Source organism: Pezoporus flaviventris, unplaced genomic scaffold, assembly GCF_033815535.1.
Source record: "Pezoporus flaviventris isolate CSIRO_AGI_PZ_B2104156 unplaced genomic scaffold, CSIRO_AGI_Pfla_v1 ptg000414l, whole genome shotgun sequence".
Lineage (NCBI taxonomy): Eukaryota > Metazoa > Chordata > Aves > Psittaciformes > Psittacidae > Pezoporus > Pezoporus flaviventris.
Genome location: NW_026892961.1, coordinates 536 through 24,014, shown reverse-complemented (window position 1 = coordinate 24,014; position 23,479 = coordinate 536). Strand labels below are relative to the sequence as shown.

Here is a 23,479-nt window from a genome sequence, read left to right as displayed (position 1 = left end):
CGTAGCAGCGGGGACGCGGAGGCGGGGCCATGGCGGAGGCGGCGGAGCAGGCCCGGGCCGAGGCGGCGGCCGGCGCGGAGGAGACCGTGAAGATCATCTGCCTGGGCGACAGCGCCGTGGGCAAGTCCAAGTGCGTGCGTTCCCCGCGGGTAGGGCAGGGGCGGCTCGGGGAGGTCCCCCGGCCTAACGGCAGCGCCCTACTCTTTCCGCAGGCTGCTGGAGAGGTTCCTGCTCCACAGCTTGTATCCTTGTGCTGCCCCTTGCTGACCGCCCTGCGCGGCGGGGGCCTGGGGAAGAGCGGCGGGCCCGGCCGGGGGAGCGGTCGCTGCGGCGCGGGGGGCCGCCCTCCTCCGTCGGTTCCTTAACGCGGACGCAGCTGCTCCCAGCAGCTCTCCACCTTCGCCCTGACGCTCTACAAGCACCGCGCCCGGGTGGACGGGCGGGCGGTCCTCGTGGGTAAGTGGAGAGCGCGCCGCTGGGTGTTGCGCGGGGCACGGGCACGGGCACGGGCACGGGCACAGGGACGGGCACGGGAACGGGGACGGGCTGTGCCGGCTGCGTGCAGAGCGGGCACGGCGGCGGTGCTGTGGGCAGAGGCAGCAGCGCACGGACCCCAGACCGCGGCAGTTTCCTGCACTGGGCAGTGGGGTGTCAAAGAGCTGTTTGTAGGCAGGGAAATGGGGGATGGAGGGATCAGAGGATCACAGAATGGGGGTGATCAGAAGGGGGCTCTGAAGCTCCTGTCCAACCCCTGCTGAAGCAGGGCCACCTGCAGCCAGTTGCCCAGGACCATGTCTGGGTGGCTTCTGAATGTCTCCAAGGATGGAGACTCTGCAACCTTCCTGGGCCTGTGTCCAGCCACCTTCACAATGGAAAGTGTTTCCTGATGCTCAGAGGAAAACTGTGTTTCAGTTTGCCCCCTCTGCGCATGTCATTGCACACCACTGAAAAAGCCTAACTCCATCTTCTTTACTCTCTTCCTTCAGGTATTTATACTCATTGATGAGATCCCCCTGAGCCTTCTCTTCACCAGGGTAAAGAATTCCGACCCTCTCTGCCTTTCCTCATAAGAGGTGCTCCAGTCCATCATCTTCATGTCCATGTCTCTCCTGTACTCAGGAGCTCAGAACTGGACACAGTCCTGCAGGTGTGGCCTCTCCAGTGCAGAGTAGAGGCAAAGGAATATTTTGCCTAATGCAGTTAAGGATGCTGTCCTGGGTTCAGCAGTAGCAGTCATGTTTTTCCTTTGTGTTAACTGGTGCAGTGCTGTGTTTTGACTTCTAGCTTGAGAACAGTGTTGGTGAAGCCGATGTTTTCGGTTGTTGCTAAGTGATGTTTACCCTGACCAAGGACTCTGTGAGGCTCATGCTCTGCCAGGGAGGAGGGGAAGTTGTGAGGAAGCAGAGACGGGGCGCCTGACCCGGGCTAGCCGGGGAGGTATTCCATACCACAGCACGTCATGCCCGGGGTGGGGGGGGTAACTGGGAGTTACCCGGAAGGACAGGGGCTTCCGGGTGGAACTCGCTTTCTTGGCCGGTGGTATCGTATTCTCTTCCCTTGTTATTTTCCCTTATCATTGTTTTAGCTGATAGTAGCGGTGGTGATTTGTTGCTGGACTGTTCTTGTCTCAACCCGTAGGAGTTGCACTCTCTCGATCCTCCTCCCCGTTCCTCCGGGAGCGGGGAAGGGGAGAGCCCCGGTGCTGGGGGGGGGGGAGACGGACAAGGACCTCGATTGTTGTCAGCTCGGCACCACTCACTGGGAGTGAGTGAACAAGTTACCTGACTGGGTTTAAACCACGACAGATGCCAATAGCTTGCTTTGCGGCAAGGGCACAGCTTGGTGTCAGCCAGGACCCCCAGGGCCCTTTCTTTGCAAAGCTGCTTCCCAGCTGGATGGTGCCCAGCCGAAACTGGTGCTATGGGTTTGTTTCTATGTACTTCTACTTGTTAAACTTCATAAGGTTCCTATCAGCCTGTTTCTCCAGCCTATCCAGGTCCCTCTGGATGGCAGCAGAACCTTCTTGTGTACCAGCAACTTCTCCCAGTTTTGTGCCATCTCCAAGCTTGCCGAGGGTGCAGTCTTGCCCTATGTCGTGGTTTAAACCCAGTCAGGTAATTCGTTCGCTCACTTCCCCCCCTTTCTTGCCCTCCCCCTGCTCTCTCTGAACCCAGGACACCCTATCATCCAGATCATTAATGAAGATGTTGAACAGGATCAGATCCAGTATTGACCCCTGGGGTACACTGCTAAGTTACTGGCTTCCAGGCAGACTCAGCTGCTGATCACCAGCCTCTTGCTGGACATTCAGCCAGTTTTCAGGCCACCTCACCATCTGCTCATCCAGCCCCTGCATCAACATTTTCTCTATGAGTCTCCTATGGGAGACGGTGCCAAAAGCCTCACTGAAGTCTAAGAACAGCCACTACTCTTCGCTCATCTACCATGCCAGATCACTGTTCAGTTAATAGGTTCTTCAGCTATGCCACTAATCCCCATGCAAGGGGATCTCTGAGTGAAGGATCAGCTCTGTTTTTTTCAAGGAGTTGAATACCTGTCAAAGCAATTGCTGCAAGAATCCTGATTTAACTGTGTTAGTCACTGTTCAGTGAGTGCCTGCTGCTCAGGATGCAGTGTTATGATGAAACTGAGCTAAGTGACATTTCAGATTTACCACGAAGCTAAGCTAGCTGCCCAGGAATGTTGTAGTCCTGTTCCCTTATGTACCACCAGTGTTCACTTATAGCCTAGTCCTGTCCACTGTCAGGCCAGTCCAGAAAGTATACCGTGCGTATTAACCACTCACAAAAGAAGGGAATGGATTTCTTCTCATTTGGCTTCCTAAAGCATCTCTGTATGGGGGCTTATACACACCTGTGCTAGTGGAAGGGGCAGGTGGGGAAGCACTGGCAAAGTAAGGAAGAGCACAGAGGGGGCTTGCTCTGGCTTGCAAGCTGGATATTAATCACTTTAGCTGCAGTACGAAGCTGTCTTCAGACTCATCTACTCTGTCAATATAGTAAATAAATGAGAAGAAATATTCCACATGCTTATAACAACAGAGTCTGCAGTGGGATTTAGCTGCCTGTCGACATCAATTCTAAAACCCATGCCATGCATTACTCCAGTAGATCTGCTATTTTAGTTGCTGAGGTTTTAATATATTTTAATACAATCTTCCTATCACTGGTTATCCTTTTCTTGGGTATTCTCACTTGGTTCATTACTTCTGGTGTATGTACCAATTGCTGTACTTCAAGTTTATAGAATTTAAATTTTTTTGCTGGATATGTCCAGCCTGTCAGATCTTATCATAAAATCCCACCTGTTTTATCTCTAGCTTTGTTAGGTTTTTTTTTTGGTAGAATACAAGCAGCGTGGCTTTATCAGGCATCTCTTTATCAGCCACACTCTCAACTGTCCCATAACGTCAGGTTTATCACAAGTGTGAACTTTCTATTTTTTATGCCAAAGAAGCATTGTTTTAACCTGTGAGATGTAGCCTCATAGCACAGTGCTGTTCACTGTGTGTTACAGATGGAAGCTCAAGAAAAGCATGATCTTATTCCGTGGTTTGAGTGGATATTCTGTAGTGCTGCGTCTGTCACTGCAATCATTGTGTTTCCAGAGTATTACAGCTTTTGGAAGGGACTGTGAGAGGACATCTTGCACATCTCCACACAGGAGAAACTCTTTACTTAATGATGCTTTTCACTGATACGTATCTATCATAGGGTCACCCCATAAGGTCATATATATATATATATGTATCAGGTCATATCTGTATATTTATATATAGAGATATAAATAGATAAATATTTATAAAACACATATTCAAAGACTTCCAGTGACAAAGCCTGCTTAGGCCATCTACTCCAGCCTATTAGGGTTCTTACTGCTAGAAATTCTTTCTTGATACTTAATGCAAATCTTCCTTGTTCAAGGTGAACCATTTATTTCCTGTGTTTCCTGGATACTGAACAATTTTTTTCCCCCTTCCTGTTTTTGCCAGCTTTCTACATGTTTGAGCAGTGCACCTTTCCCCTTTGCTGGTGAATGAAAAACTGGACACAGGCCAGCAATGTGCAACTGCAGCCCGGAAAGCAAATTGACTTGGGCTGCATGAGAATAGTATGACCAGCAGGTTGAAGGAGGCAGTTCTGCTCTGCTCTGCTAGAGCCCCCACCAGGAGTCCTGCATCCACCTGTGGGATCCCCAGTACAAGATAAACATGGATCTATTAGAACAGGTTCACAAAAACTATCGCAGGGACGGAGCACCACTACTATGCCGAGAGGCTGAGAAATTGGGGTTGTTCAGCCTGGAGAAGAGAAGGCTCCAGGAAGGCCTTATTGTGGCCTTTCAGTATATAAAGGGGGTTTATAAGAAAGATGAAGAAAACCTTTTTATCAGGGCCTGTAGTGGCAGAGCAAGGCACAACAGTTTTAAACTGAAAGTGGGTAGGTGTAAATTGGACATGAGGAAGAAATGTTTCATGCTGAGGGTGGTTACACTGGGGAACCACTGGCACAGGGTGCCTAGAGAAGCTGTGGCTTCCCCATCCCTGGCAGCGTTCAAGACCAGGTTGGACAGGGCTTGGAGCAAGCTGCTCTAGTGGAAGATGTCCCTGCCTGTGACAGGGGGTTGGAACTGGAGGAGCTTTAAGGTCCCTTCCAACCCAAACCAGTCTGTGATTCTGTGATTCTATGATCTTGTCTCCCTCCTTCTTCTGAGCTTGGTGCCTGCAGAGCTGGTTCTCTTTCATTCCCTCACTCTCCTCTGCAGCATTTTTGACTCCTTAAATATGTTATCACCAGCATTGCTGACTGGGAGTGATTTGGCCAGAGGGGGTCTGTCTGTCTTGGAGCTGACTGAAACCGGCTCAGCCTGGCATGGGGTGAGCTTCAGTGTCTTCTCACAGAAGCCATCCCAGCATCCCCTGCCCCTTACACAAACCTTGCCATTTACACCTAATAAAAGGTTTCAGAGAAAAGCCATGAGAACACTTGAAAGATGGTAAAAAGTGGCCTAATGATGAGGAACTCTGGCTTCTCAGGGGGAAGGTAAAATATTAGAGAACAGGAACTTTGTACAAAAGGAGGTTTCAGCGTAACAAGAAATATTTAACAGACTCTGATGTTAGGTACACTCATATAAAAGATGAGGTGGGGAGCTTTTTTAACTGTTAAGTGAAATACAGTTAGGACAACTTGCAAAAGTCAGGGACTTATTTTTAACATGGATTTAGTACTTTATGAAGTAACTTGGTCTAGTTTAAGTAATTCGTGTGGCTAATGTTTTGCAAGTGTTCACAGTGTCTTCTGCACCATTTATGAACATAAGGCTGATCATCCAAGCTACTTTGCAGAGAAGACCTCTCATGAAGTGTGGTTTGTAAAGGCAGATAATGTGATCTGAAGACTCAGACTGTACAGAATTACCACTTCCCTTGCTGGTTTAATTTTTACTCTGCTGAGCTGAGGCCATCGCCAAATTCCGCATGGTAGAGTTAGGATTGCATTAAAATGTGCTGTATTCATATTTATGAATCTTACTTTTCCCAAGGATTTTAAGGTTCTGGAGTGACATGGGGTATGACAGACAAATCTGGAGGATTTGGTAATAAAAGCAGCAGTGTTTTTCAGTAAGGCATGGCAAGTTCTCTTGGGACAGCTGCTGCATTGCCTGGGAACTTAATTTAGGGGCATTCAGTAGGTCATGATCACTGGCACCTCTTTTGTCCTTCTAAGTGAGGATTCTGAAATGGGACATTAAAAGGATTGGGGTGGGGAGGAGCCCTACCTAGACACACAGACAGAAAAGGGCATTAGAATGTTGCTGACTGTTCAGGTATGCGTTATGATACCCAGTCTACGAGGTACTTAATGAATTGGGATCTGCCTGTCTCCTCCCTTGGGACCCTGAACTGGGCCCTGGGCCCTTAGTAATTTTAGAATGAGTTTTGCCCCTGGGAAAAGTAGAGTTGGACTGTCTGTGAAAGCAGGGAGAATATTACCTAGGGCAGGCACCTGGCTGTATACCAAGGTGTCAGAAATCAAGCCAGTTACAAGAGGTTCAAGTTTTGTTTCCTGTTGTCATCTCTAGTGACAAAGCACTATGCATTGTTACCACTCTGCACTTTTGACTAGCTTTGTCTTTCTGTTCTTTACAAGTCATATCTACTGATGACTTCTCTTTTGCTGATATGTTTATAGCCATGTTCAGTGTCAGCACAACTCATAGTTAAGCGTAGCTAAGAAAAGGTTGTAGTTCTGCATAATCTCTTAGCCCTGGAATGTTTCAGATTAGTGAGGTGAAACCACCATCTGTGACCCTGAGTAGATGGACTGGGCTTTGTCTCCTGGGTTTAAGTTCTAAGGAAAACAGAACTTGAAAAGATGTGTCATTCTAAGTTTGTTTTTTGTGTCTTACAGACTTCTGGGACACAGCTGGACAGGAGAGGTTCCAGAGCATGCATGCATCTTATTACCATAACGCTCATGCTTGTATCCTGGTAAGGGCAGTGTCTCAGCTGTGATTTGGTGGAGTTTTGACTAATGCAGTACCAGCTGACACGCGGCCTGTGTGTTACTTGTGACAATGCTGCTTTAGATTTATCTCTTCCAGTGGTTTAAAAAACTTTCCTATATTGTTCTTTCTTCTCTCACCAGATAAAAGCAGTGTACTTGGGTATGTTTAGCTCTATTCTGTCTTTCCTCATAGCACTCTTACTATATTCCCTGGCTTTGCTGTCTTCTAAATTTCCTTACTTTTGTAAGCATTCCTTTCTTGTTCTGTTATTTGACTATTGGATTATGTAGTACAAAACTGTTCTGACATGTTCCACAGGGGTGCTACATAAGACATTCTTCTCTGGTCTTCTGCCCTTTCTGTTTTCCTGTAATTTGCTCTTCCCGTTTATTAGCTCAAATAAGTCTTTTTTCCTGACTTCTAACCCCCTGAGGTCTCTTGCTTTGTACTGTTGCTCAACCTTTCCATTCTTTCTTATCACTTGTGAGCATTAGTCAACTTCATTGGTATTTTAATTGTTAAACTGGAGAGGTCTTACTTCTGACCCTACTTAGAGCAGATCTTTCCTACACTTGTTGACTTGTCATAAGTGATACAGTATTTGTCATAGTACAAAATAAGATTGTAAAGGAAAATGAGGGACTGTTCCCTGCCTCATGCAAAGAAGTGGGCTGGCTGCATGTTTCAAGGCTTTCTGGATACTCTCCCTTGTCTTTCACACTTTCTAACAAACACCAGTTTCCTTTATTGATGTCCTCCTCGGAGAATTCTGGATTCTCTATTTGGTGGTCGATCAGGAGCTCTCCTGCTATGGCACATCATAGCTGGTTCTTTCTTGGAAGGTGTTTGATGTGCAGCGGAAAGTCACTTACAAGAACTTGAACAGCTGGTACAAGGAGCTGAGGGAATTCCGTTCAGAGATTCCGTGCATTGTGGTGGCCAACAAAATTGATGGTGAGTAGATCTTCTTTCAGCCTCTCAGGATTGTGATGTGATTCTCTTCAGAGAATCAGGCTGAGAATGTCGTTCATCTGTTAGGTCCAGATGAGTTCTTGAGTATTAGTCCCTCAGGGCTGTATTTTACCAGTGAATAGCTGGGCCCTCTGCTGACCTTGATGCAGTCTTACAGGCACTTGAAAATACAATTTGATCCATTTAAAGTTTATTCAAGTGTTGTCCTTCCAATTCTGTCCTTACCACACTGCCCTTTGCATCCAGCAAGAAACCAAAAGCTGGTTGGAGCAGTACCTAGTCAAAAATTGCAGGATGTCTTGCTGGAAGAGGAGCATAACCTATTACGTGGCATCCCCTGGCACAGTCAGTAACTGCCCTTATATTGCTAATTCAGGCTGCAGGTTTCTGTGGAACTCTGTGCTGAAGTGTCTATAATATACCTGATGGCAAAATTGTTTACCTTCCTCTGCCATTGACTAGATGCCTCCCTCTTCTTAGGAATGCCGGCTAGGCATTCCACACATTAGTGCTGTCACTTGGGTTGTGACTTGTCTCCTCCATCCTGTGAGAGTGCATAACGCCATCAGCTTTCTCCTCAGCATCAACAAGAGAACACATACCCTTAGGACCACAGTCTCCTGCTGTTCTCTGTCAAATACAGTGTCAGACGTGGGCTTCCTTGCTGACATTCGTGGTAGAAATCATCACAGCTATGAATAGTTGTGTCCACCTCAATAAGGTGTCCGGGCTTCCAATGCAGTCTACAGCAGTTCATTTGGTTCAGTGGTGTGGCTTAGGGCATGATTGAGCTTACCTAATGAAAGCCTTTCCTATAGGATGTGTCAAGCCAGCCTTGAATCCACTGGTTGCATGGACTGTAGAGGAAGTCCAAGGCAAATGGACTTGGTGTTGACAGGCATATTGTAGGCAGAACCTCTGTGTAGATGAATCCTGATCATGGTGCTCTGTGTGTGAGCGCACACTATTCCAGAGGAGTCCTTTGCCGTGCCTTCCTTTGCTGTATTGCACCTGGACTAGGAAATGATCAGCTCACAGCTCTTAACACAGGCCCAGTATGCAGAACAGTTGATCCAGCTTCCTGCAGAGAGGCCGGGAGCGGCTGCCGAGGCACTGCTCATGGGCAGCACTTAGAGTCTGAACTAATTCAGCTGCTGCTCTGTGAGACAAGGCAGATCGTTCCCCTGTGCAGCATACAGGCTGCCTATCAATCACAACTGAGCTGCTCCTGCTCTGCCAGCACGGCATCTAATTATGCAGTAGAGTTGTTCCAAACCTGAAATAAAGCCTCTGGCCTACTGAGGTTGGGACAGCTGGACCTAACTGCATGTTAAGTAAAAATATGTAACAGTAGGGTCATTTATATACTGTGAGCATGCCCTGGACACACAGGAGTATAGGTACATGCCATAAAGGCAGGGAGGAGTTCTGGCTAATAGGCCAGACTGAAGGGAGAGGCATTACTTGTAACAGTGATGGTGTCCAGGTCATATGGACACAGCTAAAATAACAGGGATGTGCATGGGAAACATTCATAGTTGCTGCAGGGGAAGGGAGTGGGTATTTTCTAAGCCCTTGTTCATTTATAGCACATCAGAATCCATCTATAATTTAGTGAAACACCATGGATAATCAACAAGAACTCTTAGTGTCTCTCATCAATGGTTTGCTGATGCTGTTGCTTTTAAAGCCCTGAAGCTGTTGGGGAGGACTCTCCTAGCCTTGTACTACAGTGAGGGGGCCTTGACTGCTCAGCTGGGCTGTGATCACATCTGTTCCACCACTCCTGCACATGTTGACATTCTGCCTGCAGTGATATCTTGCTGACCATTTCTCCTTTTCTTGTCCCCAGCGGATATGAAGGTGACCCAGAAAAGCTTCAATTTTCCCCGGAAGTTCAGTTTGCCCTTTTACTTTGTGTCTGCTGCAGATGGCACCAATGTAGTGAAGGTAGGACACAGATATTTGACTCAGCATACATGAGACCTCTGTGTGGTCCAAGAACATGGAGACTGCTGTAGGCACAGAGAGCAGGAAATGGGCTGGTACATGTTTGCCTATTTATGAGGTCTGGTAGCTATATGTACTTGCAGAGTTTCGGTTTTGTTTTTCTTGAGATGTGGGAACAGTTTCTGTATGTTACAGAAACCCAGTGCCCCTTCACTTTGAGTGACAAGTATTCTCCTCCTCGTCAGCTCTTCAATGATGCCATCAAACTGGCAGTTGCTTACAAACAGAATTCAGGAGATTTCATGGACGAGGTCATGCGAGAACTGGAGGTAAGAAAGGCTCTACTTACTGCCCTCCTCCTAAGAGCAGCTGTAGGCCAAAACCTTGTACGCATGGGAAGATTTGCCTTATAGTAGTGACACTATGGGGTTTGTGTGCTGCTCATGTCTAGGTTGGAAGGGGTGAGGTGATGATCCTCTGAAGAGCCTGCACTACCCTAGACCAAATTTGAAAGAATCACAGCACAGTATAGCTGTGGCTCTCATGCTTCTCAGCAGTTCCTTGTCCTGCTCCTTTCCAGAGCTTTGACCTGCAGAAAAGTGAGAATTTGTTGGATCAAGAGGAGAGCTGCCCTGAAGAGAATCCCCCATCTGCCTAAGCCCTGGACCCTGAGTCTGAGTTTCCCTTTGTTCTAGATTTCTGGGGCTAATTAAAGCTGGCCTTCATAAAGGAAAGTGATTTTTCTCTTGCCCTGAGAGCTCAGCTGGGGTTCTCCCACTCTTGTGGGAGATTCTCTAGCCATGACTTTTCTTGATGTGGCCTGAGCTGCTGCGTATCATTGTCAAGGAGAGGGTGAGAATATCCACAAGGCTGCTGGTTACTGCTTGCTTCTTCAAGGCAAAGCTTGCCTGGAGAGTTCAGCCACTCTGGGACCTACAGGGAAGGGACCTGTCTGGAAGCTTTAATGGTACCTATTGGAGAAAACAAACACTAAAAACTATTTGTATTTTATATATATATATAAAACTTTGAGCCTACATCCTTCCTGCACTTCTGTTCTAAAGCAGTAGTCCAGTTACTGTACAGTATTAAATCCCAACTGCCAGCCCTCCCCATTGCTTTTCCCAACCAGCACTGCCTCTGTCCATGTGTGTGAGCTCTGGTATAATTTCTTTGGGTTTTCTTCCCCATTCTGTTACGGAGCAGCCAGATCCAGTAGGCTTCCAGCACACCTTCTCCTTTCAGGTCTGCTAGAGCTGAATCAGGTGGAATCACACCCAGGAGGCTTGTCCTATCCCAGCCTGATGGATGTGGCTGCTGCTGCTCCCATGTGTGTGTTCAGGATACTTGTGCTGCACAAGTCTAGTTTCAAGTTCACCAGTGCATTGTACACACCTACAGGGATCCCACCAGTAGCTGGCCTAAGACATGTTGTGTTTCCAACTGCTGTCCCTGTAACCTCTGTGCCCTTCTTCCACTGTACCCTCACCCTCCTCTGAGCAGGCCCATTTGAGTGACACCTCACAGATAACTGAAGGGAGAGGTGGGAGCATTTTAGGGAGAGGCATCTGACAGGGACAGCACCACCCAGGCAGTGTGATGGAAGTCCAAGGTGACCTTGCTGTCTGCACCTCAAACGTCAAATCTGTTCACAAATGCAGCAAATCTCAGAGGAAGGTGGGGAAAATAACCAGGGGCAGATCACTTGTTTGGGACAAGAAAAGGGTGGAGAAAGAGGAGTCAAGGAGGATGGGGGGATGTATAAGCATGGAAAATGGACAGAAACAGGGATAAAGGAGCCAGTTACAGATAAGCAACTGCTGATTGTTTTGCTTGTTTGACTGAGCCTTGCACCTAATCATGGTCTGTCCAACCTTTTTGAGAGTGACTCCAGATGCTGTTCTGAGTAGCCCCAGCCTGTACCTGGCTGCAGCAATGGCAGAAGGAACATAGGCCATAGGGACCCAGCAGCTGGAATCACCAGCCAGCTGCTGGTGGGAGTGCTCTGGGGGTGTGTGCAGTTCACTAGCGAACTTGAAGCTGGACCAGGTCACAAGCAAGAGGAGACATAGATCTGGAAAGACCCAAGGTCTGTGCCAGCTGCTGGGTAAGTAGCTTGACATCCAGCCAGAGACATTAACTGAATTCCCATGCTCATATTTAAGGAACCTATGAACATGCTGTGCTTGTGAATCTAGGGAGTGATTTGTGTGTATGTTCCAGTCCTGATCAGCTGGAGAGGAAGATGAGTACTGGGTTCTGCTTTTTGTGTTAAGTGGGTTCTGGGAAAGGTCCTGCTCTATGCTATTTTGGTTTGCCGTTCATGCCTTTGAAGTATGTGTGCATGTTCTTGAATGTGATCTGGCTCTTTAGAAGCCCAACTAAGCAACTCACATCATTGGGTTGAGACAGGAGAAACCTCCTGAGAATGGGAGTGCTCCCAGTTCAGCTCCAGGTCTTCTGCAAGGAGGAATTCCCTGGGAGCACAAACACAGCATGCACAAAAACCGTGTGCACACCCTGTATTCACACACAGGGTGCATAGAGACACACATGGGGTACAAAGAGAAGGTGCAGTGCACAACCAGAGTGTGCACACCCAGACTCTGAAACACCTGTTTTGAGCACAAGGGCAATGCAGAATGTTCACATACACAAAGAATGCCTGTGTGCGCAAAACTGGCTCACACACCCCCCCCCCCACACATACACAGGCAGTGCATGCACACCGTACAGGACACATACATGCAGAATGCACCCACCCCTACACCCTGCGTACAGTATGCACCCATCCGTCTGCCCACATGCATGCTGACAGCATACCAAGTGCTGTATGCCACGTAGAATGCACCTCCTATAGATGCACATGCAGACTCACATGTGCATGCATGCATGCATGTCCACGCACACATACAGGCATAAGCACATGCCCACACTTCATACATGCAGAGATACAGAGCAAAGTGCCTGTGCTTTGTGCAGCATCTCGGGTCCTGCTGTACTCTTCTTCTGGATAAACTGTGCAGACAGAGGCCTTCAGGACATTCTGCCTCAGTTCCCTTCTCTGCCTGTTCTTGAGCTTTTTCTGGTTTTCAAAAGCAGACACTGCAGTCGGGTGCAGCCTTCCCGGGTGCTGAACCTACCCCTTTTTCCCTTGTTCTCCTTATCACTCCCTTCCCTCAGAGAGCTGCTGCTGCTCTTTGCACTGTCCCTGCTCTGTTTACACGTCACAGATCTGCCCGATATGGGCTCCTATATTCAGGCACAAGCAGCAGTCTTTGAGGCTGAAGGCGAAACTGCCGTTGCTGTACGCAAACACACTTGCTTGAAGAGCGCCCAGGCTCCCACAGAGCGCAGCCTGCTCCCGGCAGCGCCGCACCCTCTGAGTGTCCCGTGGGTCCTGCACCCTGCGCGCACCAGAACAGCGGCTTCCTCGGCTCTTCCCGAAGGCAGGAAGCCCGGAGCAACGGCCTGGGCCGGCACCTGCTGCCAGCCACGGAAGGGGGACAGCGGCCTTTCCCCCGGGCCACCCAGCCCCAGCGCAGGAGACATCCGCTCGCTGCCACCCGTGTCCCGCCGGGGCAGTCCCGGTCCGGCTCCGCCGCTCGCAGCTTCCCGCTACTTACAACGGCTCCCAGCACGCCCCGCGGCGGCGCTAGGTCACATGGTGCGCGGTGTCGGTGCCCGGTACCGGCGGGGCCTCTCTGGCGGCAGCGCAATGGGGCAGTGGGTCCTGCGGCTGTCCCGGGCCGTGGCGGTTTTGGCCCTCTTGGCCTTGCGCGGAGCGGCCGCCGCCGCCCCCAACTTCGTCCTGGTGCTGGCGGACGATTTGGGCTTCGGGGACCTGGGCAGCTACGGGCACCCCTCGTCTGCCACGCCGCACCTGGACTGGATGGCGTCCCGAGGGCTGCGGTTCACCGACTTCTACAGCAGCTCCCCCGTGTGCAGCCCGTCCCGGTACGTGCCCCGCGGCTCCCAGCCCGCTGGCCGGTGGCTGCTGCGGGGCCCCGGGGAGGGCACCGAGCTCGGGAAGCGTCGGGGCAGGGCTGGGCACCCACCGGGAGCTGCGGTGCTGGGAGGAACGGGGTGGGGGGGTGAGGAGGTCGCTGTGCCCTGGGGGCTGCTCGGTGCGGGGCCGGTGCAGACCGGATATATGCGGCCGGGGCAGCTGTGGGCTGCCAGGGCCCGAGGCGGGGATAGGGATCCCTCTTTGGAGAGGGACCCGTGCCGTGCTCTATCCGGTCTTCTCTCCCCTAGGGCAGCCCTGCTGACAGGCCGGTTCCAGATGCGCTCCGGGGTCTACCCGGGGGTGTTCAGCCCAGGCTCGCGGGGGGGGCTGCCGCTGTCTGAGGTCACCATTGCAGAGGTGCTGAAGGCTGCGGGCTATGCCACAGCCATGGTTGGCAAGTGGCACCTTGGCTTGGGGATGAATGGCTCCTTCCTGCCCGTCCACCAGGGCTTTGACCACTTCTTGGGGATCCCTTACTCCCATGACCAGGTGAGAGGCCTGCCGAGCTCTGAGGGGTGTCCTGGAACTGGCTGGGGGCAGTGCCCCACAGATGAAGCTGCTTGAGAGCATGTGGGGCAGGCCAGTGCTTTCCTGGGCAGATGGGTGAGGGTGGCTGCAGGCCAGGGAGATGGGTGCTGATGGAGAAAGGCCATCTCTGAGGTGCTCGTGTGGTTGGGTACTTGTGCATGGGGACATTGTCCTTTGTCAGGGGAGAGAGGGTCAGATTCTGGGCTACAAAGAAACATCTGCAGAGCTTCCATGAGAAATTGGGGTGAGGCAGTATGATCCTTGGATGGGTGGGTGGGCACAGAGCCCTGGCTTTCTGGGAGAGGCTCCCCAAAGGGTGCCTGTAGGACCTTGTGGTGGGCTGCTGTGAGAGTGCTCCCCTCCCTGTCCTGCAACACAGGTAAACCAAAAGGTGTTACTTGTTCTCTCCAGGGCCCCTGCCAGAATCTAACCTGCTTCCCACCTGACATCAAGTGTTTTGGGACTTGTGACCAAGGTGTAGTGCCAGTCCCGCTCCTCTGGAACCAGAGCATTGTGCAGCAGCCGGTCTCTTTCCCTGATCTGGTGCCACTCTACAACAAATTCTCACGGAACTTCATCGCTGACTGCGCCCGACAAGGCATCCCCTTCCTGCTCTACTATGCCTCCCACGTAGGAGAGGGGAGCACTGTTGCGGGTCCAGGGGTGGGGAAGGGACCCTTTATCCTCCATGGAGAGCAGTGAGTGTCTCAGCTCCTGCAGCCCAGAACTGTGCTGAGTAGTCAGTACCTGCTGCTGGGTGACCTGGGGGTGGTGCTCATGTGCCCTTGCCTTGTGGCAGCACCGTGCTTATGATGTTCTTGGGCTGCTTCTTTCTGGAGCTTTGCCTGCTTCCCTGGGCCAAGTGTTCACCCAGGAAAACTTCCCACCCCAAGTTTGCACGTCTCCTTTGTGCCATTTCTGAGGGATGCTTCTGAAGCTTGGGGACAAGCCTTCTTTCACCTCATGGGTATTGTCACCTATCTCCATGTCCTAGCTGGGGTGCTGACCGTCTCTGGGTGAACTGGGAACAAGAAGCAGCTCTGGGAGTTTTCGTAGCGGTCTTCTCTGCCCTTTCTCCAGCATACCCACTACCCCCAGTTTGCAAGCCAGGAGTACACAGGGCAGTCAAGGCGTGGGCCATTTGGAGATGCACTTGCAGAGTTTGATGGTTCAGTGGGACAGCTGCTACAGGCACTGCAGGAAAGTGGCCTCGCAAACACAACCTTGGTGTTTTTCACCTCTGACAATGGGTGAGTGGGCTCAGCTGGGGGGACTTCGTTACTGGTAAGATTCTGCATCCATGGTGCGAGGGAAGTGGCATGAGGCATTGGTTTGCTTGGGGAAAGGGCACATGGCATTGCCAGGTGAGATCTCAATGACCTGAAGTGAGACAAGAGGTGGATCCTGCTCTGGAGAGGACCCAGTGCATGATCTGCTCCTTGTTCTTGTGACTCAGCTGTGCCCCTTGTGGACAGAAACCTCACAGGGTTCAGGCCAGGAGTGGCCAGTAGCCCAAATAGACCCAGTTCCATTGGTGTGGGGGTGTAGTTGGTCTCTGGTGCCCTGCTTAGGCCTCTTGCACACCTTGGCTTCTTCACCTGCCCCATGCCTCCTGCCTCCTGAGGCTGAGAAGGATGGCAGTGTCACTTGCTAACACCATGTCTCTCTTGTCATGACCCTCTTAGCAGTACTAGGGAAGGGGTAGTGTGGACCTGTGAAACTTGATGGTAGGTGGTTCTTCTCTCTCACAGCCCTTCCACCTTGCGGATGGCACGTGGAGGCAGCTCTGGCCTTCTGAAGTGTGGGAAGGGCACAACATACGAAGGTGGCATGCGGGAGCCAGCGGTGGCTTATTGGCCAGGCCGTATCACTCCAGGTGAGACTTGGCACTGCTTGTCCCTTTTGAGTGCTGATGCCAGCTGAAGCAGCTTGGCTGCCCCGGGACAAGCAGAGGATGGAAGGGAAGTGGGAATGCAGGGATGGGAGTGGGATCAGGTACTTGAATGTTTCCTTATGCCTGGCTATGGTGAGTGATAGGAGTGACGCATGAGCTGGCAAGCACCCTGGACATCCTGCCAACACTGACTGCCCTGGCTGGAGCATCTCTTCCCAAAGTTGCCCTGGATGGCTATGACCTGAGCCCGGTGCTGTTTGGGTCGGGGAAGGTGAGTCTTGAGGGCTGGTCTGGCCTGGGAAGCAGCTTCTTCAGGCTGCTTTAACAACTGCAGCATGTTGCCAAGCCCAGTCCATGGCTGCAGTGCATGGGCAGAGCCCCAGTATCTCTGAGTAGGGAGCAGTCAGAGCAGTCAGATGCTGCTGCTCGTCAGCTCCCCCCCCCATCTGGCCATGTGTTCAGTGCAGCATCTGTGCTCTGTGTAGCATCCCTGGAGTCTCTGCCTGGCCCTGTTGCAGACTCTTTAGCCTCATGGCTGGATGGGTGAGCTTCACTCTGCTGCTTCCTACAGAGTCCCCGTCAGACGATGTTCTTCTACCCGCCATCCCCTGATCCATTGCATGGTCCCTTTGCTGTCAGGCTTGGGAAGTACAAGGCCCATTACTTCACACAAGGTTAGTGCTGCCTCCTCTCCTCTGCATAGCAGCTTTATGATGTCCCACTTGGTTTTGCTGTCCAAAGCTCCAAGAGAAGAAACTGAGCTGCTCCAGGGGATTCTTTTGCAGGTTCCTTGCACAGTGATACAACCCCAGATGAGGCCTGCCATGGGCTCACCCCGCTGACACCCCACCTGCCCCCACTGCTGTTTGACCTGGAGTCTGACCCAGCTGAGAACTACGATCTGCTGCAGAGCGGTGTGGGGCCAGAGCTTCTGCAGGTCCTGAAGGAGATCCAACTGCACAAAGTGCTTTTTGAGCAGCGCATGGAGTTTGGGGGAAGCCAGATCAGAAGGGGCAGGGATCCTTCCCTGCAGCCCTGCTGTGTACCAAACTGCACTCCTAAGCCTTCCTGCTGCCACTGCTCCTAACCTCTTGCTGCTCTACCTCCATACTGGAACACTATCCCAAACCCACCAGACACTCTTACCCTGAGCTGCCAGAGAAATCGGGCTCTTCCTCATGGCACCTTAAATCCTGTCAACTTTTAACTGTTTGCTGTGGTCAGCAATTTCTCTCATCATGCTCAGGAGTTCCCCCTAATCAGTTCAGTTTGCTAATGCTTATGCCAACCCCTGAACGTGAGCTTGCATGCTTTAATGCAAACAACCGGTGTTGTCTGCATGGCACATCTGTTTTTCCTACCCTCTTCCTAGTCTCGATTGGCCAGTCTTACTCATCCAATAGAGGCTCTGAGCACCCTTCTCTCTGAGCAGGCAAAGTTTCAGCCCCTTTGGGAGACCACTTCTCTTTGTGCCTGAGTTAACTGCCTGCAGCCTCATTTTGCAGGTGCTGGGCATGGAAGTGCTTGCCTTGCACAGGAGACTGAGTTGTACTGATGCATGTTAGCTGTGAAAACAACTAGCTTTATTTCAGGAACAAGTCAACATTTGTCTGAATTATGAAGAGCATGGAAAGATGGAGCAGGCCTTTGATAGTGAGGCAGCTTTTGAGTAAGCATGCATTGCCCCAGAGGGAAATGGCTGTGGTACACTGCAGCCTACCCTGGCTCCTGTTCATCCTGCTGCTGAAAGCCTTTTTTCCTTTAGGGCCTTCAGGAGCTCCTGCACCTGAGTAAGGAGTTTCACCAGCTTCTGTTGTGGAAATGGGCAGGAGTTAATGGTGCCTGATTCTGTTGGTCTTGGCTTTGGCTTTGACTTTGACTTTGATTTTGGCTTTGGCTTTGGCCTTGGCCTCTGAGTAGGAGGTGAGGTGAAGACTGGCTGTAGTGTTGGATTAGCTGTTGTTCCTGGGTGCAGTCCCATCTGTACGAGGATCCATTCATAGAAGTGCAGAGTGGAGGTGTAGACTCCTGGCTGTTGTGCTCTCACGCAGCCTTTCCCCCAGCTGGTCACTCCCACAACCCAGTAGTAGTCAGCATTGTTATCTTTGCATGCAAGGGGACCACCACTGTCACCCTGCAGCGGAAGAGAGTGGATGAGGGTGCTGTTGGTGGCCATTGGCACTAAGGCTGGCTCCTTCTCTCACAGAGCTGCCAGAGCTGCATTCACTGCACAGAAGCTCTGCTCAGGTGCCAGAGCCTACAGAACCTTGTCTGGAGGGGGCTGCAGGGCTGTGAGGTTGGGCTCTCCCTCATCTCTGTGTAGGGATCCTGGGTGTGAGGAAGACGGACATTCCAGGATTGGGAACTGGACCTCTGGGCTGCCAGAAGCACTGGATGGGCTTCCTGAGCAGAGTACCCTGGGATGAGGGGGGCACTGGGCAAGCAGCTGCAGATGGAAGAGGGGAGGGAAGCCCCAGCAGTGCTGTGGACCCCGGGGTGGGAGGTGACTTGCCAGGCAAAGCATGTGCCACGTTCTGTTTGGGCTGCCTGTGCTGCTGGGGGTTGACCTGTTCCACGCTCCTACCTGGCACGAGTCGATGCCGCTCTGCAGGTACCCGGTGCATAAGTTGTGGCTAAGGATGTCCCCTGGATACCTCCGGCTGCTGTTACAGGCGTTGATATCAATGAGATAGACCCTGGCCTCCTGCACACTATCAGCTACTTTTCCAACTGTGAGCACAGAAACAGCAGCTTGTGACCAGTTTTCCTGCCCTGTCTGGGTGAGCCCTTTCCTTAGCGCATGGTTTTGCCCGTTGAGAGGCATTGGACCCATGTTTCCCTTCTGTCTTGCTCCGCACAGTGGGTCAGGCCCATCTCTTGAGGCACACATCCCTGACATTTGCCTCTTGCCTCTGCTGCTGGGGAGCCTGGCCCGTGCCTCCTGTGTGCCAAGCTTGCCCTGGGGACACAAGTGCTTTTTGGGAACTCGCATCTTGCATCCATCAAACCCCAGCCGCTGATGTAGCAGTCTGTCAGCTGGGACACTGCCAGTGAGGCATTGGGCACACAGGCAAGCTGAACATAATCGCTGCACTGGACAGGCTGGTCCAGTTCCAGCAAGGCGATGTCATTCCCCTCTGAGATGTTGGTGTAGGGTTCATGAACAATCACTTGCTTAATCCTGTGTACTTGGACCTCAGGGCCCAGCTGAGACACTTGGGTGGCCCCGATCACCACGCGCTACACTGGGACATGCCTAGTAGTCAGATGGAAAGAGGGCTCAGAGGGAGCACAGCCGCATGCCTGCTGCTTCCCAAGGGAGAGAGGAAAGCAGTCATAGAATAGGAATGTATGATCAGAGAATGGTTTGAGTTGGAAGGGACCTTCAAAGCTTATCTAGTCCACCCCCACCCTGCAATGAGCAGGGACATGTTCAACTAGACCATGTTTCCTAGGACCACATCCAGCCTGACCTTGAATGTCTCCAGTGATGGGGCATCCACCACCTTCCTATATTTTACCACCCTCATTGTAAAGAATTTCTTCCTCACATCCAGCCTGAGTCTCCCCTCTTCAAGTTTAAAAACATCACCCCTCATCCTCTCCCAATAGGCCCTGCTGAAGTCTGTCCCCAAGTTTCTTACAGGCCCCTTTTAAGAACTGAAAGGCACCAGCGCCTTCTCTTCTCCAGGGTCAACAGCTCCAACTCTCTCAGCTATTCTTCATAGTAGAAGAAAGTCTTAGCCCTCTGATAATTTTTGAGGTCCTTCTCATGAGCCTCTCCAACAGGTCCATGTCTTTCCTGTACTGAGGACTCGAGAGCTGGATGCAGACTCCAGGTGGGATCTCACCAGAGAAGAGGGGAAGGATCACCTCCCTTGACCTGCTGGCCATGCTCCTCTGGTTGCAGCCAAAGATATGATTGGCCTCTGGGCTGTGAGTGCATATTGCCTGCTCATGGCCAATCTTCCATCTGCCAGTACCCCCAAGTCCTTCTCCTCAGGGCTACTCTCAATCCCTCTATCCTCCAGCCTGTATTGATACTGGAGGTTGCCCTGGCCCACATGCAGGACCCTACACTTAGCCCTGTTGAGCCTCATGAGGTTTGCATGAGCCTCAAGCCTATCTGAGTTCCTGTGGATGGCATCTTCTCCCTCAGGCATGTCAACTGCACCACTTAGCTGCATGTCATCTGCAAACTTGCTGACAATGCACTCAATCCCACTGTCTGTGTTGTTGATGAAGACACTAAAGAGTACTGGTTCCAGTACAGACACTGAGGGATGCCACTTGTCACTGGTGTCCATTCAGACATTGAGTCATTGACCACTACCCTCTGGATGCGACCATCCAGCCAATTCCTAATCCACCAAACAGTCCACTCATCAAATCATACCTCTCCAGTTTAGGATGTTGTGAGGGACTGTGTCAGGCTTTACAGAAGTGCAGATAGACAACATCCATAGCCCTGTGTTTCTCAACTAATGTAGTAACAGTGTTACGGAGGATGCGACTCCCCCAGCGTGCCTTAGGCTCAAGGAGGGTTGAGCTGGAGGCTGCTAGGGGGCTGTAGCACAAGCCCAGCTTTCTCTGAGCAGTCTCTCACTGGGCTCTGCAGTGCCCAGGCACTGGGTATTCTGCAGGGAAATGTGATGGGAATAGCATGTGGTGCTGTGGACAGCACCTGCTGGTGTTGTGGAGATGTTCCTGTGCCCTGGACCTCTGACCTGGATGCCGCAAAGCAGTGGGCTGTGAGAGAACCCACTGTGGGCTGATGAGTGACCCTCCGCAGATGTGTGCCATGCCTCTGTGCAAGGTTGTCTGGATGCTGATGATCCATGGCCAGGAGCTTGGCTGGGCATCTGTGCCCCCAACAACACGTGATGTGCCATGAGACACAGCCATGGGCTGCAGCCCTCAGGTCCTGTGAGACAAACTCATCACTGTCCTGCCTGATGGCTGCTGCTGCTGGGGCTGAAGGTCAGTCCCTTCCCCACAGGGCACTGCATAGACAGCAGGACCAGGGGAACCCTGTGGGATGTGTGTCCCTCTGCCTCTGTTTCTATTGTAGTCCATAGATGAGTTGTGCCAACAGCCTGGGGCTGGCAGGGAACAGAGGCCCTCATATAGGGTTTGGGTGTGGTGGTGGTGTGGCCTTGGCGGACAAGCAGACACCCTCCAGTGAATCCCATCATAGCTGGGACCCCAAGCTCTCTCCCAGAGCCTCAGGCCACTTACCCACAGCTGTCCCATGTGCCATGGGCAGGCCAGCACATGGCCAGCAGGATGAAAGGGGGAGCAAATCCATTAGTGCCATATGCCCACGAGCACTGACGATCTGAGGGCTGACGGCCACCACTGCAGCAGCTGCCAAACTGCCACAGCACCACGTTGCCCTTGATGCTGGGGCTGAAGTCACGGAAGGGCTGGTTCCATGGGGGGTTCCAGGCACGAGGGGAGGCAGGACCTGGGACTGGGCACCCCCTGCACAGCCCTTCTGAACACTCTGCTTGTGGGATAAGGGATGCAGCCCTGTGGCGGCAGCAGCACCTGCCTATGAGCACTGCTGCTCCCAGCTAGCAGGGAAACAAACCAGTGTGGCATCAGAGCCTCTGAGAGTTCGCTGCCACCATGCTCTCTGCAGCTGTCTACCACCAGGTACTTCCAAGAAACATACACCAGAGAACATTACTACAGGCAGTATGCACATGTTTGGGTGTTGAAGGCCTGATGTGGTTACGATCACGGCACTCAAGCAGTGATGTGCGAGCGGGACAAGTCCAGCACACCCTCACAGGGCACAGTGGATGTAGGCGTGTGTCTGGGTGGACCTGCAGGTGTACTGTTTTTGTGTGGTGCACTCTGCATGCGCATGCACCATGTGTGCACTCTACAACATGACCCCGCCACCTCCAGTGCTCCCAGCAGCCCTCCCCCGCTATCACCCACTGTGAGGCGTGCCCAGATGCACCAGCTCTTGGCACCTACTGTCCCTGTGGCCTCCTGTGCTCCCTGGATCTCCCCTGTTCCCTGCTTCTGTTTCCCCACCCCCGACTTTCCAGCCCGCCATGGAGCATGGTGCCCTCACTGCATCCTCCTGCCCCACAGTACAAGGCCCCCCCCCGCCCTCCAAATCCTGCAGGGCCCCTTGTGGCTTCCATTCCCTCTTCCCCCCCCTTCACTGTGCCCTCTCGATGCAGACCCCCCCCCCCCCCCCCCCCCCCCAAGCCTCCTGGCACCCACCCTGCACCTCCCAGGCCTCAGCCGCTGCACCCCGCTCCCGAAGCACTAACCGCCCACTCCCTCTGGACCCCTACCCTGTCTAGCAGCACCTTCACCGGGCAGCCCCGGGCCTACAGCACCGACACCATGCAGTCGAGAGCCCTGGGCCTACAGCAGCGGAACCCTGACAGCCTCAGACTTCCATCCTGGCACCAGAGAGCCTCGAACACCAGAGAGCTCCGGGCCTTTAGCACCGGGCCCGGACAGTCCCATGCTCCGGCCGTCAGCTCCGGGCACTGGGCACCGGCCGAGCCCCGTGCGCGATACAGTCCCGTACATCAGACACCTCCGTCCCGTCAGCACCGGATACCGGACAGCTCTTTCAGCACCGGATACCGGACAGCTCCCGCCGCGCAGCCCCGGGGCAGCGTCTGCCCCCCTAGGCCTACCCAGTGCGGCTCCCAGCCCCTGCACCCCCCCTTATGCAACCTCTCTGCATCTCCTGCACCCCACTATAGACCCATAGACCCCCTGCCCCTCTCCTATGCCCCCGAACCCCGCTTTCCGTTCCTGTACCCCCGAATTCCTTCTATACATCTTCTTACACCTCGCTATGAGTCCCCCTGCATCCCCTTCACAGTGCCCTCACGTAACCCCCCTCCCCTGCCCCGACTCTTGCGCAGATCTCCCTTCCCCCTCCTTCCCACCCTCTATACAGCTTCTTCCCTCACAGCCTCCCACCCTCTCCATGTTCAGCCATGACCATATTCCGGCACCGTCTCTTCCCACCCATAGCCCCCTGCACCACCCCACAGCCTCTCCTCCACTCTAGATAGTCCCCCCGCCTATACTACCCCGTACTCCCCCAATACCCCACCTACATCCCGCCTCCTCCATACCCCTCGCTCCCATCTTTATGCCCTCGCTGCTCCCCCCAACCTATACCCTCTAGAACCCCAATACCCACATTACATCCCTTCCCCCATACACCCCCTACCACTCTCTACACCACCCCTTTACCTCCCCCAATAGCCCCCTCCCTATACATCCCTCCCCATTCATAGCCTCCCCGTTCTCCTCCCCCAGTCTCCCCTCCCTTGTACATCCCTTCCCCTTGCCTATAACACCCCCCCCCCTTCCTACCCACCCCCAACCCCTCCCCATACATCCCGCCCCCCCTTCATACCCCCCGGCCCCTCCCTCTCTCTGGCTCCGCCCCCCGCGCGCTCCCGCCGCCCCCGCGCCCCGCCCGGCCGCGCTCCCGCCGCTCCCCCCCCCCCCCCCCGCTCGCCCCCGCGGCCCCCCCCGCGCTCCTCCGCAGTCCGGCGCAGCCCCGGCCGGGAGAAGATGGCGGATCGCGCCGAGATGTTCTC

General features: G+C 52.8%; 2 protein-coding genes and 1 pseudogene across 5 annotated transcripts; 2 read left to right on the top strand and 1 right to left on the bottom strand.

Moving 5' to 3' along the window:
* Positions 1–11: 11 nt before the first annotated feature.
* On the top strand, positions 12–11,842 carry LOC133263683 (rab-like protein 2A). Of its 4 annotated transcripts, none has more exons than XR_009741520.1 (9): positions 21–130; positions 213–242; positions 377–456; positions 6,435–6,514; positions 7,374–7,485; positions 9,356–9,453; positions 9,699–9,782; positions 10,034–10,420; positions 10,699–11,842. XR_009741520.1 is itself a non-coding variant. In XM_061443545.1 (9 exons), the coding sequence occupies exons 5-9, from the start codon at positions 6,473–6,475 to the stop codon at positions 10,109–10,111; spliced, it is 414 nt and encodes a 137-aa protein (XP_061299529.1). In that variant the 5' UTR covers positions 116–130; positions 213–242; positions 377–456; positions 987–1,034; positions 6,435–6,472; the 3' UTR covers positions 10,112–10,548. The 4 variants fall into 4 exon arrangements, 3 of the variants coding, with proteins under 3 accessions (XP_061299530.1, XP_061299528.1, XP_061299529.1); XM_061443545.1 differs by lacking the exon at positions 10,699–11,842 and adding an exon at positions 987–1,034 and having other exon boundaries at positions 116–130; positions 10,034–10,548; XM_061443546.1 differs by lacking the exon at positions 10,699–11,842 and having other exon boundaries at positions 12–130; positions 10,034–10,548.
* A 1,257-nt stretch (positions 11,843–13,099) lies between these two features.
* On the top strand, positions 13,100–17,096 carry LOC133263681 (arylsulfatase A-like). The gene is made up of 8 exons (XM_061443543.1): positions 13,100–13,410; positions 13,711–13,951; positions 14,402–14,620; positions 15,071–15,240; positions 15,742–15,866; positions 16,028–16,155; positions 16,456–16,558; positions 16,670–17,096. Exons 1-8 carry the CDS (start codon positions 13,118–13,120, stop codon positions 16,969–16,971), a joined length of 1,581 nt encoding a protein of 526 aa, XP_061299527.1. The 5' UTR covers positions 13,100–13,117; the 3' UTR covers positions 16,972–17,096.
* Positions 17,097–17,430: 334 nt separating this feature from the next.
* LOC133263682 (acrosin-like) lies at positions 17,431–21,201 on the bottom strand (annotated as a pseudogene).
* Positions 21,202–23,479: the final 2,278 nt, after the last annotated feature.